This window comes from Ranitomeya imitator, chromosome 1, assembly GCF_032444005.1.
Source record: "Ranitomeya imitator isolate aRanImi1 chromosome 1, aRanImi1.pri, whole genome shotgun sequence".
Classification (NCBI taxonomy): Eukaryota; Metazoa; Chordata; class Amphibia; order Anura; family Dendrobatidae; genus Ranitomeya; species Ranitomeya imitator.
This window is the reverse complement of record NC_091282.1, coordinates 422,567,264-422,586,589: the sequence shown is the minus strand read 5'-3', so window position 1 is coordinate 422,586,589 and position 19,326 is coordinate 422,567,264. Positions and strand designations below refer to the sequence as shown.

The 19,326-nt window shown below is 46.3% G+C and overlaps 1 protein-coding gene across 1 annotated transcript in view; it reads right to left on the bottom strand.

The window, feature by feature from the left end:
- The window catches only part of TRPM6 (transient receptor potential cation channel subfamily M member 6), a 314,173-nt gene extending 296,256 nt beyond the window's left edge, over positions 1–17,917 (bottom strand). The window contains exon 1 of the mRNA XM_069763300.1: positions 17,797–17,917. Within this exon, the coding sequence (XP_069619401.1) occupies positions 17,797–17,814 (18 nt within the window). The 5' untranslated portion in view covers positions 17,815–17,917. The remainder of the gene's footprint in view (positions 1–17,796) is intronic.
- Between the last annotated feature and the right edge of the window lie 1,409 nt (positions 17,918–19,326).

Genomic DNA, 19,326 nt, shown 5'->3' with positions numbered 1-19,326 from the left:
GGATCGTCACCGCTGGGAGAACCTGCTGCTGATCAAGTAAGTGCCTGTCCCCTCATGATACCCCTTACACTGTGCATTGCCTGAGGCCACAGCACCGAGTCAAGCCACCCGTGACATCCCCCTCAAGAGACAGACTCCATTGGTCCGGTGCTGGGTATCCCGGTCTCCTGGGCGTCACAATTGGCGTCACGAACAGGATCTAGCCAGCCCGTATACCGGGTATTGTGTGCCGTGATTGGAGCCCAAAACTGTGAAAACTGGGATGAAAAATCTTGAAAATCGACTTTATTAAAGAAAAATCCATTCCCCATTGAAAACTATTGAAAGTGACTTTTCCCCATTGGTTATAATGGAGTAAAGATGGCCGCCATCCCCTGAGGTAATCACTTCATAACCGTTAGGCACGAGACTGTTAATTGAGCTACGCCATTACCTGAGCCCCAGTCTAACTGAAAAACTTCAGAATCCGCCATTACTGAGCGCGCGGCGGGCGGGAGCAGCAGGGGGCGTGTCATTGTGGGCGGCACCAAGCTGAGCGCTCTGACATCAGAGCAAGGGGAAAATCGATCCTGCTGCACAGCGGAACGAATCTACACTATCCCGACGGAAGCGGAGGACCGGAAGGGTCCGGATTAACTAAGGGGGCACAGTATGTCGCAGCACGGAGACGCCGCAGCACCCGGCAACGCTAATGCAGCTGAAAGACAGAGTGTCAATAGAGAGTCCGGTAGCGCAGCGGTGCAAGGAGTGGCGCCCATCATGCCGGTGCTGATGCCATATACCCCGGGTGGCCCATGGCTTCCAATGTATGAAGGTGAGCCTAATACCCTTGACGATTTCAGAGAAAAGATGCTGGCCCATTTTGACATGTTCCCTGTGGGTGAAGTTCAGCGTGTTAGTCTCCTGATGATGCAGTTAAGTGGCCATGCTAAGCGAGAAGTCACAGCATGGGCAGCTGATCTAAAAGGCACTGTTGAACGCATATTTGCTGGATTAAAAGCTACATTTGAAACCACGGCCAGCAGCAAAGCTAAAATACGATTCTTTAATTGCAAACAAAAAGCTAATGAGGGCGTGAGAGACTTTGCCTTAAACCTGCAGGAAGCCCTTAAATCACTTACACTGGCTGAACCCATTTTTAACACCGGAGCGGATAAACTACTAAGAGATCAATTTATTGAGGGACTCTACACCCCTTCTCACCGGGGGCATGTGAGCATGCTTGTTTTTAAGAACCCCGAATTGACATTTGCCCAATTAAAGGAGAGCGCTATATGTCTCCAGCTGGCAGAGGCACCTCGGGATCAGGATCCTGCGCAACCCATGGCAGAGGCACCTCAACAACAGGGAGTGCCAGTGACATCAGCTATGTCTGGGGCCATTGCTAAGCCCCTGGGGCCCAGTACTAATGAGGCTCTTCAACAAAAGCTTGACTCTTTAGCTGATGTTGTTGCTTCAATGGCTAAAACCATGCAGGAGATGAGAGGACACAAGATGGAGTTGGCAAACTGTAGAGAGGATGTTCCATGGATGAGACCCCGGAGATACCCGACATGGAGAGGACGACCCCGCGACCGCTACCAACCGGATGGACAGCCCATTTGCCGCCGTTGCCAGCAGCCGGGCCACTTTGCACGAGATTGTGATTTAAACGGGAATCCCCTGGGAATGCGGGCCGCTTCGCAGGAATGAACTTTCAAGACCCAACACCCTGGCACGACAGGTACATCGGAGGACGACCCATTATCCCTATCGTGCTGGACGGAATTCCGCTCAACGCTTTGCTGGACACAGGTTCCCAGATTTCATCTATACCGTATATCCTTTATAAGAGGTACTGGGCTGATGCAGATATTGATAAAGGGCCCTCTGATGTTGAACTAGATATATGGGCCAGTAATGGTAAGTTGGTACCGAAACTAGGATTCAGGGAGATGACCATAAAGATTGGTAAAGTAGAACTGAAGAAACAGGGTATAATTGTTGTTGATGTTGACCGGCGGAACTGTGAACCAACTGTATTGATAGGAATGAATGTGTTAGAGAACTGCTTTTCCGAAGTCATTTCTGTCTTACAGCAAATTGCTGAAACTGCCCAATCCTGCCAGCAGAGAGTTCTCCGGAGGGAAATAAAAGTATTGATGTTAAGGCAACAGGTAGAAGTTGCAGGTGGAGAAATCGGCAGTGTGAGGGTAAGTGATCCAACGTCTATTGTAATCCCACCAAAAACAGAAATGCTGGTATGGTGTAGAGCAGCCATTGGTACTAAGGGACGAGATTATCAAGCCTTAATAGAACCAGTGTACACCGACAGCAGGCCCACTATACTCACAGCACGAGGGATAGTCGAGGTACACCGGGGACGAGTGCCGGTACGACTTTTGAACTGTGGAGAGGAAGAGGTCACTTTGCCAAGGTATGCTACAATGGCAAAGCTATATACTGTTGACAACAATGCCATCACAACCATTGAGCCCTTAGAACCAACCTGTCAGGTGGAAGGCAATGGCTCAGATGGAGAAATGGAGGATTGGTGCCAACAGCTACACGTGGGCATAAATTCAACACCTACCCATCAAAAACAAGGGGTGTATAGGCTAGTGACGGAATATGAACAAGTCTTCAGTAAACACCCATTGGACTTCGGACGGATAGAAGGGGTAGAACACACAATCCCCACAGGTGACCATCCCCCAATAATAGAAAGATATAGACCCATACCGCCCGCTCACTATCAATGTGCAAAAGATATGCTGAGGGAAATGAAACAGGCCGGGGTAATAAGAGACAGCTGTAGCCCCTGGGCGGCCCCTCTAGTGATTGTCAAAAAAAAGGACGGAACCATGAGAATGTGCGTAGACTACCGGAAGATTAATAACATCACCCATAAAGACGCCTACCCCTTGCCTAGGATAGAAGAGTCCTTAACTGCTTTGAAATCTGCTAATTATTTTTCCACCTTAGACTTAACAAGCGGGTATTGGCAAGTCCCTGTGGCTGAGAGAGATAAGGAAAAGACGGCATTCACCACACCAATGGGTCTATGTGAATTTAATCGCATGCCGTTCGGACTCTGCAACGCATCCGGTACCTTCCAGCGGCTGATGGAATGCTGCCTCGGACACAAGAACTTCGAGACCGTCCTCCTGTACCTAGATGATGTGATCGTCTACTCGAAGACTTACGAACAACACTTAATAGACCTGGCAGAAGTGTTCGAAGCCTTATCTAGGTATGGCATGAAAGTCAAGCCATCCAAATGTCACCTTCTCAAGCCAAAGGTACAGTACCTGGGACACATCGTGAGTTCGGAGGGAGTAGCACCAGATCCCGAGAAAATAAGCGCCATAAGGGATTGGCCAAGACCTACCAGCGCAAAAGAAGTGAGACAATTCCTGGGATTGGTGGGTTACTATCGCAGATTTATAAAAGGATTTACCAAGTTGGCAGCACCCTTGCAAGACACCTTGGTAGGGCAGACGAAGAAACCTTCAAACCGAAACCCTCCTTTTCAGTGGAACGACGAAAGGGAAGACTCCTTTGAACAACTAAAGAAGGCACTAACCGGAGAAGAGGTTCTGGCATACCCAGATTACCATCAACCTTTCATCCTCTACACCGATGCCAGTAATGTGGGACTAGGAGCGGTGCTGTCACAAAAGCAAGAAGGTCGGGAGAAAGTCATCGCCTTTGCAAGTAGAAAGCTCCGGCCTACTGAAAGAAATCCAGAAAATTATAGCTCCTTCAAATTGGAACTACTGGCAGTAGTTTGGGCTGTGACGGAGCGTTTCAAACACTATCTGGCCGCTGCAGAATTTATTGTCTATACTGACAACAATCCGTTGACCCACCTGGACACAGCCAAATTAGGTGCGTTAGAACAGCGATGGATAGCCCGGTTATCTAATTACAACTTCATAATCAAGTATCGAGCAGGTCGCAAGAATGGAAATGCCGATGCCCTATCCCGGATGCCACACTTGAGAGATGTAGAAGAGGAAACGGGGGAGCTTGAAGAAATTGAACTACCAGCCTTCCATCGTCCCAACGCAAAACATCATCAGTCAAGTACCTATCAGAAACAACAAGAGGTGAATTTTAATCCGTTAGCACACCATAGATGGGCTGACACCCAAGACAGCAATCCGGCTGTGAAGTTGGTGAAGGAACTGTTGACTGAGCAAAGTGCATATCCCGATGAGGATGCCCCAGAAGAGACGCATCAACTCTGGAAAGAGAGAGGCAAAATGTTCCTGTATCAAGGGAAGCTCTGTAGAAGATACACCAATCCGAAAACACATGAATTGGTTTGGCAGATTATTGTGCCTAAACAAGATGTGAAGATGGTCCTCGAAGCTTACCATAATGGTGCTGGTCACTTCGGTTGGAAAAAGTTAGAAGTACTTCTAAGAGAAAGATTTTATTGGGTCGGGATGAGAAAATCAATCGAACAGTGGTGCAGAAATTGTGGCCCGTGCAACCTCAGAAGAAACGATCAAAAGAACCAAAGAGCACCACTGCAGCCCATAATCACCAAACAACCACTTGAACTTGTAGCCATGGACCACGTGAAGTTGACACCAAGCCGGTCCGGCTATGTCTATGCCTTGACCATCGTGGACCATTATTCACGTTTCTTGGTAGTAGTACCCGTAAAAGATCTGACAGCAAAAACAGCAGCCAAAGCGTTCCAAACGTACTTTTGTAGACCCCATGGATATCCGGAACAGGTTCTCACCGACCAAGGTACAGCCTTTGAATCAGAGATCTTCAGAGAATTCTGTAATATGTATGGTTGCAAAAAGATCCGGACGACGGCCTATCATCCACAAACAAACGGCTTATGCGAGAAGATGAACCATATTGTAATAGACCTACTAAAGACTTTACCTGAGACAGATAGGAATCAATGGCCAGAGAAATTGCCTGACTTGGTGGATCTGTATAATCATGTCCCGGTGAGCTCCACCAACTGCACCCCAGCTTACATTATGCGTGCAAGACCCGGCCAATTACCAATCGATCTAGAAATGGGAATTCTGAAACCAGACGCAGAAGTTCAAGACTCCAATTGGGATATCATACGGCAAAAGCAGTATCGCCAAGTGCAAGAGAGTGTGGAAAGAAGCCTTCAGCAAACTAGAGAAAGACAAGAGCGAACTTTCAACCAGAATGCTCTAGCGACCCCATTAAGACCGGGTGACCAAGTGCTCAAGAGAAATCGTCGAACCAATAAACTAGACAATCAGTGGGAAGCCGTACCCTACACAGTTTTACCAACAAGAATGGATAATCCTAAAATGTGTCTCATTAGCAAAAACGGAGGCTTAACATCTGTACTAGTGTCAAGAGACAATCTTAAATTGTGTCCGGAAGCATTGAAAGAGCCAGAAGTTGTCCAGCCAGAACCAGAAGTTATTCAACCCATACAGGTTCAACCAGTAAAGGAAAAAGAAGAGGAAATGTATCACACCTGTATAGGAGACTTTCCCAAAACCCTACTAACATACCATGGTGCAGTAGTGGTTCCCATGGTGGCCTTTTACCCAACACCGAACCCAATACCAGAAGTCCCAAGACAGGAGGAGGCTGACCCCGTACTACAGGAGGTTCCAGGCCAGGAAGAACAGATTCCTGGTCAGAGTAATCCCATTCACAGTGGACTTGCCAACTCCATAGTCGTGGAATTATCTTTAGCAGGGCGGGCAGATACTACATCCGCAGTAGACAGTAGTACTCCACATGAAGAGATACCGCTATTACGTAGATCACAGCGTAGTACCCAGGGTCAATTACCGGCCAGGTATGCAGATTACCAACTATAAAGCTCATAATGTGAATTGTATATATGTTATGCCGTATATAGTTAAACAGAAAATGTAGTATAGTCATTGTTATCAGTCTGCAACGTTTAAGCCCAGTGCCTACAGAGACTTGTCTGTATGAACTTCTTGCATATTCTTGAACTTTTTATCAGCCCGGAGGCACTAAATCAAAGCTCCGGAAAGACTGCTTTTTGAATTTTGCTTTTTGCTCTTTTTGAACTTTCTTTAGACTTTATATTGATAACTCCGTTGGAAAAATGGAACTAAATTCCTGGACACTAAGTACAGTGCCTTTCCTAGTACCTTCAAGGATAGAACTGTATTAATGGACGCTATTTGAAGTGACTTTTTACAGAACTCTATTTTTGTTTCCTTGAGTGGTTTTTGTAACTTTTCATTTTTAAGACTCTGTACATATTAATTGTTATTTCAAAATGTTATCGTCCCACAGTCCCGGAGTACTGTTCTTAACTAAGGGGGAATGTGGCACCCCTAGGGGTATTTGCCACAAAAATAGTTACTGACACTAAATGCGAATACTAAAATAGCAAGACTGCACTACCACCTCCGGCCAGAAGGGGGAGCTCCAGAGACTCCCCTTGATCCATTCTGGTCTGAGAGAAGAAATGGCAGTTGGGCTAAGGAGCTGAAAGTGAGAGGTAATACAGTTGAATCTCTAACAGCCCTGTGACTGTTACCAGGCCTAAATCACCGGCCTGAGGAGAAGAGGGATAGAGAAAAAGGACATTGTGAGAACCGGGTAGCATTAATCACTACCCAGAACAGGCGCAAAGACGGATACCGGATCCGTGGCTGTATTCATTATATATAATACAGCAACCGGAAAAACGTGAGGTGATATCAGCTTCACTAGGGCCGGACGCAGCAACAGACACAGAGTTCAGCGGTACTCCCAGAGGGGGTAAACCGATAAAAGGACTCGGGTTGCCCGTCGAACCAGGACCCGGAGGGGACAGATTGGGCCGGCAGCCAGTTCACATACAGCAGCAGGGCCACACAGAAATTGCGCACAATAAGAGGCGAAGACCCCGGCAGGGTCAAAGTAACTCAGAGTTCCCATACAGACTCCGGTGACAGGACTGGTTGTAAATCCTTTTATGTTAAAGTAAACTGGTTAAACGTTTCAGTGCCTCAGTCTTTCATTTGGACAATAGCCATCTATCCAGGATCGGGATCGTCACCGCTGGGAGAACCTGCTGCTGATCAAGTAAGTGCCTGTCCCCTCATGATACCCCTTACACTGTGCATTGCCTGAGGCCACAGCACCGGGTCAAGCCACCCGTGACATCCCCCTCAAGAGACAGACTCCATTGGTCCGGTGCTGGGTATCCCGGTCTCCTGGGCGTCACATTATAATGCTGTGCCATATATGCTATGCACCTTTGATTATGGCCCCATAGGTGCTCCTTATAATGCTGTGCCATATATGCTCTGCACTTTGATTATGGCCCCATAAATGCTCCTTATAATGCTGTGCCATATATGCTCTGCACCTTTGATTATGGCCCCATAGATGCTCCTTATAATGCTGTGCCATATATGCTCTGCACCTTTGATTATGGCCCCATAAATGCTCCTTATAATGCTGTGCCATATATGCTCTGCACCTTTGATTATGGCCCCATAGGTGCTCCTTATAATGCTGTGCCCCATATATGCTCTGCACCTTTGATTATGGCCCCATAGATGCTCCTTATAATGCTGTGCCATATATGCTCTGCACCTTTGATTATGGCCCCATAGGTGCTCCTTATAATGCTGTGCCATATATGCTCTGCACCTTTGATTATGGCCCATAGATGCTCCTTATAATGTTGTGCCATATATGCTCTGAACCTTTGATTATGGCCCCATAAATGCTCCTTATAATGCTGTGCCATATATGCTCTGCACCTTTGATTATGGCCCCATAGATGCCCCTTATAATGTTGTGCCATATATGCTCTGAACCTTTGATTATGGCCCCATAGATGCTCCTTATAATGCTGTGCCATATATATTGCTCTGCACCTTTGATTATGGCCCCATAAATGCTCCTTATAATGCTGTGCCATATATATTGCTCTGCACCTTTGATTATGGCCCCATAAATGCTCCTTATAATGCTGTGCCATATATATTGCTCTGCACCTTTGATTATGGCCCCATAAATGCTCCTTATAATGCTGTGCCATATATATTGCTCTGCACCTTTGATTATGGCCCCATAGGTGCTCCTTATAATGCTGTGCCATATATGCTCTGCACCTTTGATTATGGCCCCATAGATGCCCCTTATAATGCTGTGCCATATATGCTCTGCACCTTTGATTATGGCCCCATAGATGCTCCTTATAATGCTGTGCCATATATGCTCTGAACCTTTGATTATGGCCCCATAAATGCTCCTTATAATGCTGTGCCATATATGCTCTGCACCTTTGATTATGGCCCCATAAATGCTCCTTATAATGCTGTGCCATATATGCTCTGCACCTTTGATTATGGCCCCATAGGTGCTCCTTATAATGCTGTGCCATATATGCTTTGCACCTTTGATTATGGCCCCATAGATGCCCCTTATAATGCTGTGCCATATATGCTCTGCACCTTTGATTATGGCCCCATAGGTGCTCCTTATAATGCTGTGCCATATATGCTCTGCACCTTTGATTATGGCCCCATAAATGCTCCTTATAATGCTGTGCCATATATGCTCTGCACCTTTGATTATGGCCCCATAAATGCTCCTTATAATGCTGTGCCATATATGCTCTGCACCTTTGATTATGGCCCATAGATGCTCCTTATAATGCTGTGCCATATATGCTCTGCACCTTTGATTATGGCCCCATAAATGCTCCTTATAATGCTGTGCCATATATGCTCTGCACCTTTGATTATGGCCCCATAAATGCTCCTTATAATGCTGTGCCATATATGCTCTGCACCTTTGATTATGGCCCCATAAATGCTCCTTATAATGCTGTGCCATATATGCTCTGAACCTTTGATTATGGCCCCATAAATGCTCCTTATAATGCTGTGCCATATATGCTCTGCACCTTTGATTATGGCCCCATAAATGCTCCTTATAATGCTGTGCCATATATGCTCTGCACCTTTGATTATGGCCCCATAAATGCTCCTTATAATGCTGTGCCATATATGCTCTGAACCTTTGATTATGGCCCCATAAATGCTCCTTATAATGTTGTGCCATATATGCTCTGAACCTTTGATTATGGCCCCATAAATGCTCCTTATAATGCTGTGCCATATATGCTCTGCACCTTTGATTATGGCCCCATAAATGCTCCTTATAATGCTGTGCCATATATGCTCTGCACCTTTGATTATGGCCCCATAGGTGCTCCTTATAATGCTGTGCCATATATGCTCTGCACCTTTGATTATGGCCCATAGATGCTCCTTATAATGTTGTGCCATATATGCTCTGAACCTTTGATTATGGCCCCATAGATGCTCCTTATAATGCTGTGCCATATATGCTCTGCACCTTTGATTATGGCCCCATAAATGCTCCTTATAATGCTGTGCCATATATGCTCTGCACCTTTGATTATGGCCCCATAGGTGCTCCTTATAATGCTGTGCCATATATGCTCTGCACCTTTGATTATGGCCCCATAGATGCTCCTTATAATGCTGTGCCATATATGCTCTGCACCTTTGATTATGGCCCCATAGGTGCTCCTTATAATGCTGTGCCATATATATTGCTCTGCACCTTTGATTATGGCCCCATAAATGCTCTTTATAATGCTGTGCCATATATGCTCTGCACCTTTGATTATGGCCCCATAGATGCTCCTTATAATGCTGTGCCATATATATTGCTCTGCACCTTTGATTATGGCCCCATAAATGCCCCTTATAATGCTGTGCCATATATATTGCTCTGCACCTTTGATTATGGCCCCATAAATGCTCCTTATAATGCTGTGCCATATATGCTCTGCACCTTTGATTATGGCCCCATAAATGCTCCTTATAATGTTGTGCCATATATGCTCTACACCTTTGATTATGGCCCCATAAATGCTCTTTATAATGCTGTGCCATATATGCTCTGCACCTTTGATTATGGCCCCATAGGTGCTCCTTATAATGCTGTGCCATATATGCTCTGCACCTTTGATTATGGCCCCATAGGTGCTCCTTATAATGCTGTGCCATATATAATGCTCTGCACCTTTGATTATGGCCCCATAAATGCTCTTTATAATGCTGTGCCATATATGCTCTGCACCTTTGATTATGGCCCCATAGGTGTTCCTTATAATGCTGTGCCATATATGCTCTGCACCTTTGATTATGGCCCCATAGGTGTTCCTTATAATGCTGTGCCATATATGCTCTGCACCTTTGATTATGGCCCCATAGATGCCCCTTATAATGTTGTGCCATATATGCTCTGAACCTTTGATTATGGCCCCATAGATGCTCCTTATAATGCTGTGCCATATATATTGCTCTGCACCTTTGATTATGGCCCCATAAATGCCCCTTATAATGCTGTGCCATATATATTGCTCTGCACCTTTGATTATGGCCCCATAGGTGCTCCTTATAATGCTGTGCCATATATGCTCTGCACCTTTGATTATGGCCCCATAGGTGCTCCTTATAATGTTGTGCCATATATGCTCTGCACCTTTGATTATGGCCCCATAGGTGCTCCTTATAATGCTGTGCCATATAGAATGCGGCTGCAATAAAAAAAAACAAAAATCACATACTCACCTCTCTTCTCAGGACGCTGGCGCTTTCAATAATTACCTGCTCCTCTGCGGCTCCGTCTCCAGCACTGACGCTCAGCAGAGGGCGCGCACTGACTACGTCACAGCGCCCTCTACGTTCACATTAGCGTTGCGCGCCGCTGCGTCGGCGACGCAACGCACGACGCACGCAAAAACGCGTGCAAACGCACGCAAAAACGCTGCGTTTTGCGACGCGTGCGTCGTTTTTTGACGAAAATCGGACGCAAGAAAAATGCAACTTGTTGCATTTTCTTGCGTCCGACGCTAGCGTCAAAAACGACGCACATGTCGGAAAACGCAACGCGAAAAACGCATGCGTCCCCCATGTTAAACATAGGGGCGCATGACGCGTGCGTCGCCGCTGCGTTTCCCGACGCTGCGTCGGGAAACGCTAATGTGAACGTAGCCTAACCTGAGCGTCACTGCTAGAGGACGCTGCAGACGGAGCCGCACCGGAGCGAGGAGCAGGTAATTATAGCGCTGCGCTCCCCTTACCTGCTGCGGTGCGGTCCCTGCAGTCCCTGGCTTCTCCGGCGCTGCAGCTTCTTCCTGTAATTGAGCGGTCACATGGCACCGATCATTTACAGCAATGAATATGCGGCTCCTCCCCTATGGGGGTGGAGCCGCCTATTCATTTCTGTAATGAGCGGTGCCATGTGACCGCTCAGTACAGGAGAATCTGCAGCGCCGGAGAAGCCAGGGACCGCACCGCAGCAGGTAAGTATGACTACACAGCCCCAGCTCCCCCTCACCTGCCGACACCCGGGTATATGACTCGAGTATAAGCCGAGAGGGGGACTTTCAGCCCAAAAAAATGGGCTGAAAATCTCGGCTTATTCTCGAGTATATACGGTAACTAAAATGTAAATTATTTAAAAAAAAAAAAATGTGTGGGCTCCCGCGTAATTTTATTAACCAGCAGAGGGAAAGCCGACGGCTGATGTTAATATTCTGGGAAGGAGCCAATAGCTCCCAGGCTATTAATATCAGCTCACAGATGTTTGCTTAGCCTTTACTGGCTAGTTTACAAAGGAACCCCAGAAAAAAAAAAATTACATGGGGTCTCCCTATAAAATCAAACCAGCAAAGGCTAGGCAGACAGCTGCGGACTGATATTAATAGCCTGGAAAGGGGCCATGGATATTGGCATCTCCCCAGGCTAAAAACATCAGCTCTCAGCCGCCCCAGAAAAGGTGCTTCTCTAAGATGCATCAATTCTGGCACTTAGCCTTGCTCTTCCCACTTGCCCTGTAGCAGGGTTGATGTCATCTTTGTATTGTTAGGTGAAATCAAGCCCATGGCTTAGTAATAGAGAAGCGTCTATGCGCATAAGACACCTATCCATTACTAATCCTATAGTTACATGGTAAATAAAGACAAAGCCAGAATAAAGTCCTTTATTTGAAGTAATCACACAGACTCCTTTATTGAATCTTAATTTATCATACCTACTGAACACCTAATCCCCGACGCCCTCATCTTCTGCAACAAAAATAAAGTAATAAACCAACATATAAGACTTCCTGTCTGACGTAGTCCATTTAATACCGAGTGTCCCACGACAATCTCACGTATAGAACAGTCACATCTGGAGATGTGACTGCTCTACCCAGCTTCCGGCGATACACTGCACGAGGGATAAACTTCTGTCAGTGTTTCACTGCGCTGCCATGAGAGCTCACCAAAGCTCATCAGCTCCGGTAATCTCACTTAAAGCACCGCTGCGTGGGAAAGTTCTCACGCAGTGGTAGTGCCGTAAGTGACAGCACCGGAGCTGATATTACCTCCTGTCAGTGTATCACCAGAGTCCGGGTAGAACGGTTGCATCCCCTCTCTACCTGGACTACGGCGGATAAAAAGTATATGTTGATTTACTATTTTACATAATTTCTAGATGAGGGCAACGGGGATTTGGTGTAAGGTGTGTTATAATGGGTTTTTATTTTTATGTGAATATGTACTTTGTTTTTTTTTGTTTGTTTTTTTAACTGTGAGAAAAGGCACCTGCAGATGATACTACTCTCCCATCAGTCCCATCAGCACCTGCAGTCACTGCTATCAGTCACAGCAGACATACCCGGATGGGAGCAGTAGTCTCATCGGCCAATGCCTGCTTTTTTATGGCAGGTCACCGCTGCGTCTCACAGCGGTGCGGAATCATGCTGATATGTTTTAGCATGATCCCACAGCGCTGTGACTGACCGTACCAGCAGTAGCGTTATCGCACACAGCCACACACACATGCAGACATCCGCACACACACACACGCACATATTCTCCCCCACAAACTCTTCCTTCTTCTGACATTTCCTTTTCTGCAGCGTTTTTGCCATAACATCCGCAGCAAATCTGCAAACCTTTTTACACCTGCGGCTTTGCTGCAGATTTGACTGACTCAATGGAAGTCAATGGGTGCAGAAAAGCTGCAGATTCGCAAAAAGAATTGACATGCTGCAGAAAATAAGACGCCGAGAATAAGGATGGAAATTTCCGCAGCATATGCACACTAATTCAGGAATGCCATTGTTTGACATTGCTTTAATAATCCAGTGCAGATTTATAGCATTTCCGTGCAGAAAAAAACGCTGCAGAGACGCAACAAATCTGCAACATGTGCACATAGCCTAAGTGTGTGAAAAAAATTGGATTGCACTAGCACCAATGTTATTCAATGAGGCAGTGCAGATCTGTGTATTTTTTCTCAGCTGTATTCAGCATGTGGAAAAAAGTTGCAGCATACTGCAACTGATGTGAGGGGGGGGGGGGGTCAGAAAGAGAAAAAAAAAACAGATGCCATGCGGACAATCAGTAAAGCATCCAATTTTTATGGATACATAGCAATTCTTCCCATGTTTGCATGGGTTTCCTACTGGTTCCTCCAAAGACATACTGATAGGAAATCTAGATTGTGAGCCCTAATGGGGACAGGGCCAATAAGGTCTGTAAAGTACTGTGGAATTAATGGCGCTATATAAGTGAGTAAAATAAGTGTATGTAACGTACTGTGAGTGTATTAATATACTCACCTACCACGGCTCTTCTCAGTGCCTTCCTTCTCCTCCTCCTCCTCCTCTCAGTGACATTCTCCCTCTGCAGACTCTCCAGGTGACACTGCGCTCTGGCTGACCCGGGGTTGGCTTTACAGTGTAAGGCTGCCATCACACGTTCAGTATTTGGTCAGTATTTTTCATCAGTATTTGTAAGCCAAAACCAGGAGTGGGTGATAAATGCAGAAGTGGTGCATATGTGTATATGTTTCTATTATACTTTTCCTCTAATTGTTCCACTCCTGGTTTTGGCTTACAAATACTGAGGTAAAATACTGACCTAATACTGCTAGTGTGACGGCAGCCTAAGTCTGTGTCAGGCTGGGAACACACATGCGAGAAACACGTCCGTGTCTCGCATGTGAAATCCAAGCTCTGGCGCCGGCACTGTGGAGCGGAGCGTGCGGCCGCATAGCAACACATGGAGCCGCACGCTCCGCTCTGGAGTGCCGGCGCCAGAGATTGGATTTCACATGCGAGACGGACGTGTTTCTCGCATGTGTGATCCCCGGTCTTAGAAAGAGACTCCATAGACTTACACTACAAGGGCTCACTCACACTGGTATATACCGTATTTTTCAGACTATGAAACACACCAGACCATAAGACACACCCCAAATTTTCAGAAGGAATATAGGGAAAAAAATTAATGCGTCAAGTGGAGATCTGTCTTTCAGTCCAAATTCAGCTTACCGTGGGCGGGGGGGAAATCGGCAGTGCTGGTGGAGCGGGGTCACAGGAGGTGTTCAGTGGTCCGGCAATGATCTGACTCCCAACCCAGGCAGGTGTGGCAGGTATGGTAGTGCGAGGGCTCTGTCAACATTTTGTGAAAGCCTGGAGCCCCCCGTACATCCATCGCTGCAATGTGGTGGCCTACGGAAAATGCCATCCAAGGCTGGTTTGGCGGTGCTCAGCAGTGCGAGGGCTCCACCGACATTTTGTGAAAGCCTGGAGCCTCCGTACTTCCTGCATTGGCCTCCGGGAAAATGGCCACCAGAGCCGTTGCATACGCAGATTGAGATCTTGGCAACGAGATATCGGCGCAGAAATCTCAATCTGCACATGCGCCACCTCTTGCAGCAATGGATGTGTGGGTCGCTCCGGGTTTTCACAAAATGTCGATGGAGCCCACGCACCACCGAACCAGCCTGGGATGGGAGCCAGAGCATCGCCCTGCAGCATCGGACCACTGAACACCCCCTCTTCCCAGCTTAGGGCCGGCAGAATCGCCCGACTCCTGCCGCCACCACTCTCCTGGTAAGTACATTCGGACTAGAAGACGCACCCCCATTTTCCCCAAATTATTTTTGGGAAAAAAGTGAGTCTTATAGTCTGAAAAATACGGTAACACAGAGGAGTGTAATGAGAGAGCAGATCTGCGATTTTTTTTCTCATGCTGATTCAACAGGAGGAAAAAAAAATAACATCATGTTGCAATTGGCAGCATATCTCACACGGCGCGTCGGATGTCATCTGAGTGCAGTCCAATATACACCAATACAGGCACTGAAACCCGTCTCATGCTCGCAGCAGTGCAGGAGCAGAGTGTCATTAGCATACATGCTCTTGCATTAGATGCTATTTGCTAATGTGACTCTGGCCTAAAAGAGACTTTCGGCATAGAGTGAGCGGGATAGTAGCAATTGCGGTGGTAGGGGAATATATTAATACACTCACAGTACATGCACATATATACTCAGGGTCGGACTGGGGCACCGGAGAATCCTCCGGTGGGCTCACCCCCAGCCCCTGCCACCCACAAAGGGGGCCCCCTGCATCTGCAGCCCCTTAATGAAGTGCACAGAGTGTACAGTATTCCTTACAGTGAATAACGCTGTGCATCTTCTTAAGTCCTTGCTCATATTTCCCAAACCCCCCTACATTCCCCCTCTCTCTATCCCTGCAAATGTCAGGAGTTAGCTGGCTCCTGACTCTGTGACCCGCTGCCCCACCACAGCCAATATATCTGGACTATAAGACGCAACCCCCATTTTCCTCCACATTTTGGGAGGAAAAAGGTGCGTCTTATAGTCCGAAAAATACTGTGTTTCTTTTGTTTGTTATTTATACATTAAGTTAAATTGGTTATTTATTGGCTAATTATTATTCACTATTAGGGTATGTGTCCACTTTCAGGATGGCCGGCGGTATCGCCGGAGCGGCTTAGCCGCTCTGTGGTAAGCCCCGCCCCCTTTCTGGGACGCGATGATGCCGGATGTGTTCACAGCACACATCCGGCATCATCGCTCCCCACCATAGGGCCCTGTGCTATATCTTGCGGCAACGCAGCGTCGCCGCAAGATATACGGACATGCTGCGATCTGAAAAGACGCGCAGCATGTCCGGAGTCGCAGGGCCGCCGCGTGCTTGTTACCACGCATAGTGGAGACGGGATTTCATTAAATCCCCTCCACTATGCTGTAACATCTGGACGCTGCGTGTCTGCCGCTGCGTCCCTATGCAGCGTCAAACACGCAGCGTTTACTGCACGTGGACACATACCCTTATAGCGCCATTTATTCTATGGCACTTTACATGTGAAAAGGAGTCTTCAGGTTCGTTTTGAAGTTTACCGTGGTAGGGTAATAAACACTTTGTTTGATATTGCCTCCTTTTGCAACAGAATTGGTATTATTTCTATATTAATGCAAGGTGGGCCCCAAGAATGATTTTTTTCTGGTGGGCCCAAGGTACTCCAGTCTGACACTGTATATACTCATTTAATTAAAAAAAATACACAGGGGGCTTCTTTAAGTGTTCATTATCTTAAAGGATATCTCTAGTTCTATAAAAAAAAAAAAAAAAAAAAAAAAGCCTCTCATTGATCCAAGAAAAAAATAAAAATACTGCTGAAGTCCTTGTATCTCCAGCACTGCATCTCTGCTAGCATAGCTGCCCACCACATGTGACCGCTGTAGCCAGCCACTGGGCTCAGAAGTGCTGTGGATGTAGAACGAGACCCTGCAGTGCCCAGTAAATTGGCTGCGGTAGTCATATATTGTAGATAGGTAACGTTCACACTAGCGTTATGCTAGTTTGCGTCGGGCAACGCAGCGGCGATGCATGCGTCATGCGCCCCTATATTTAACATGGGGGACGCATGCGTTTTTTTTTTGTTGCGTTGTGCGACGCATGCGTCTTTTTTGCCGCTAGCGTCGGACCAAGAAAACGCAACAAGTTGCATTTCTCTTGCGTCCAAATTTCAGCAAAAACCGACGCATGCGTCGCAAAATGCAGCGTTTTTGCGTGCGTTTTGCTGCGTTTTTGCGTGCGTTGTGCATTGCGTCGCCGACGCAGCGGCGCACAACGCTAGTGTGAACGTAGCCTTAAGTGGTCAACAAAAAATGGTGAGTAGTAACGGACAGGCAGGGAAGCAAATGCCTATTATTTTGGGGAGAAGCCCTGGCTCAATTTTTTTGTGAAACTGTCAACCTTTTTAAATTATGTTAGAAATATAAAAATATTTATAAGTCGAATTACAGACTGTTATGACACTCCATCAGATTATTTTATGGAACTGACATTTTCACACCCTATTGTCTTAAACACAATATATCCCAGCGAAACGGTTGCTATGGGAACCAGTAAGCTGTCCTGGGCAGCATAGTAGTACCAATAGCAAACGTTGGGGTACTATAGACGGGCAATCCTCTGGGTTTGGGGGATGGCAATATACAAACAGCATGCAATAAGCATCGCACCATAGTGAAGCGTGCACGCCGCAGTATAATACATGTATCTAGCCTACACACCATGGTACCATAGTAACATCTAATATCAGAGATTTGCTGGAAATCCACATGAAAAAAGCAAGAAACCGCTGTGTGACTAATGTATCTGCATTACAGCAATTACCAGGGCATGTCCCTAATATTTCTTTGTCATTTGGCAAAATACCATGCATTAATGTAGGGTGAAAAATCAATGTGTGTGTAATCCTCATTAAACTGCTGCTATAAAAGTAAATTATTCTATAAGGAGCACTGCAAGTACCAGCAGATCTGTTGCAGGGAATGCTGAGACTTGCAGTACATTCCTAGCTGCATACTAAGAGGCTGCCACTATATTTAGTAGTGAAAAGAGCTTGTCAAGCAGCTACAAAAAAGTCCAGAGGGGAAGAATAGTAACTCCATACATTACCTTCAGCTGCATCTTCATGGTGCAGGAGACTCCCCAGGGGGTGGTAGTCAGTAAGGTCTCCTAAGGGATTCCAGTGATCCTCCCAGTCCTCACCAGCAAACTCATCAGACTTTCAAACTGGGGGTAATGAGCAGGTTGTGTCCCCCACCCTCCAGGAAAACACTTCAGGAGGAGGAGGAGGAGGAGGATCCTTCCCACATGCACCTAAGCTGAGCACATCTCTAGGTACAGGAATGATCCTTGATCTCCTACAGTAATCTCAGCCTCATTTATGGCTCCTTCTGCGGAGTAACACTACACACATGTAGCATTTGCAGCTATAAAAGGAGACAAGCACATAAGAGTATGTTGTTTTTTTTAAAGGGCAACAAAAGATAAACTACTGACTACTGGAAAATATAAAACTAGTGTTATAAGGCGCATTCAGACTTCCGTATAGTCAATCCCCGGACTGACTGCGGTTCTCCCAACTGTAGCGTGATGGCTCCAATAGAAATATATGAAGTTGTCACAACCAGGGCAGGAGACCTATGGCCCTTCTATGCATTGCCGATATGACACTGATTTATACGGACATCTGAATAATAATAATAATAATCTTTATTTTTATATAGCGCTAACATATTCCACAGCGCTTTACACTTTTGCACACATTATCATCGCTGTCCCTGTTGGGGTTCACAATCTACATTTCCTATCAGTATGTCTTGGGAATGTGGGAGGAAACCGGAATACCCGGAGGAAACCCACGCAAACACGGAGAGAACATACAAACTCTTTGCAGATGTTGTCCTTGGTGGGGTTTGAACCAAGGACTCCAGCGCTGCAAGGCTGCAGTGCTAACCACTGTACCACCGTGCTGCCCCCCAATACATGTTTTCTATACACTACTCGGAATTTCAATAAGCCATTTATGAGCAATTTTTACACATCTCCATTTAAGAAAAAAATAGTTATGAAATCGATCAGAAATCTCAGCGAATCCTAGCAAACTCCAAGCATTCCTACATTGCAATGAATGAGCTAAAGAATGTGTGTAACCCTAATCTAAGGACTTATTCAGACATCAGTTCTTCACGTATGAGTTCTGCTCGTGTTTTTCGCGGATTATTATTATTTATTTATATAGCACCATTGATTCCATGGTGCTGTACATGAGAAGGGGTTACATCAAAATACAAATATCACTTACAGAAAGCAAACTAACAATGACAGACTGGTACAGAGGGAAGAGGACGCTGCCCTTGCGGGCTTACATTCTACAGGATTATGGGGAAGGAGACAGTAGGTCGAGGGTTGCAGTAGCTCCAATGGTGTTGAGGTGGCCGTGTGGTCTTTACAGGCTGTAAGCTTCCTTGAAGAGGTAGGTTTTCAGGTTTCTTTTGAAGGATCCAAGAGTAGTGGATAACCGGATGTGTTGGGGCACTGAATTCCAGAGGTTGGGGGATATTCGGGAGAAGTCTTGGAGGCGATTGAGTGAGGAGCGAATAAGCGTGGAGGAGAGGAGGAGGTCTTTGGACGACCGGAGAT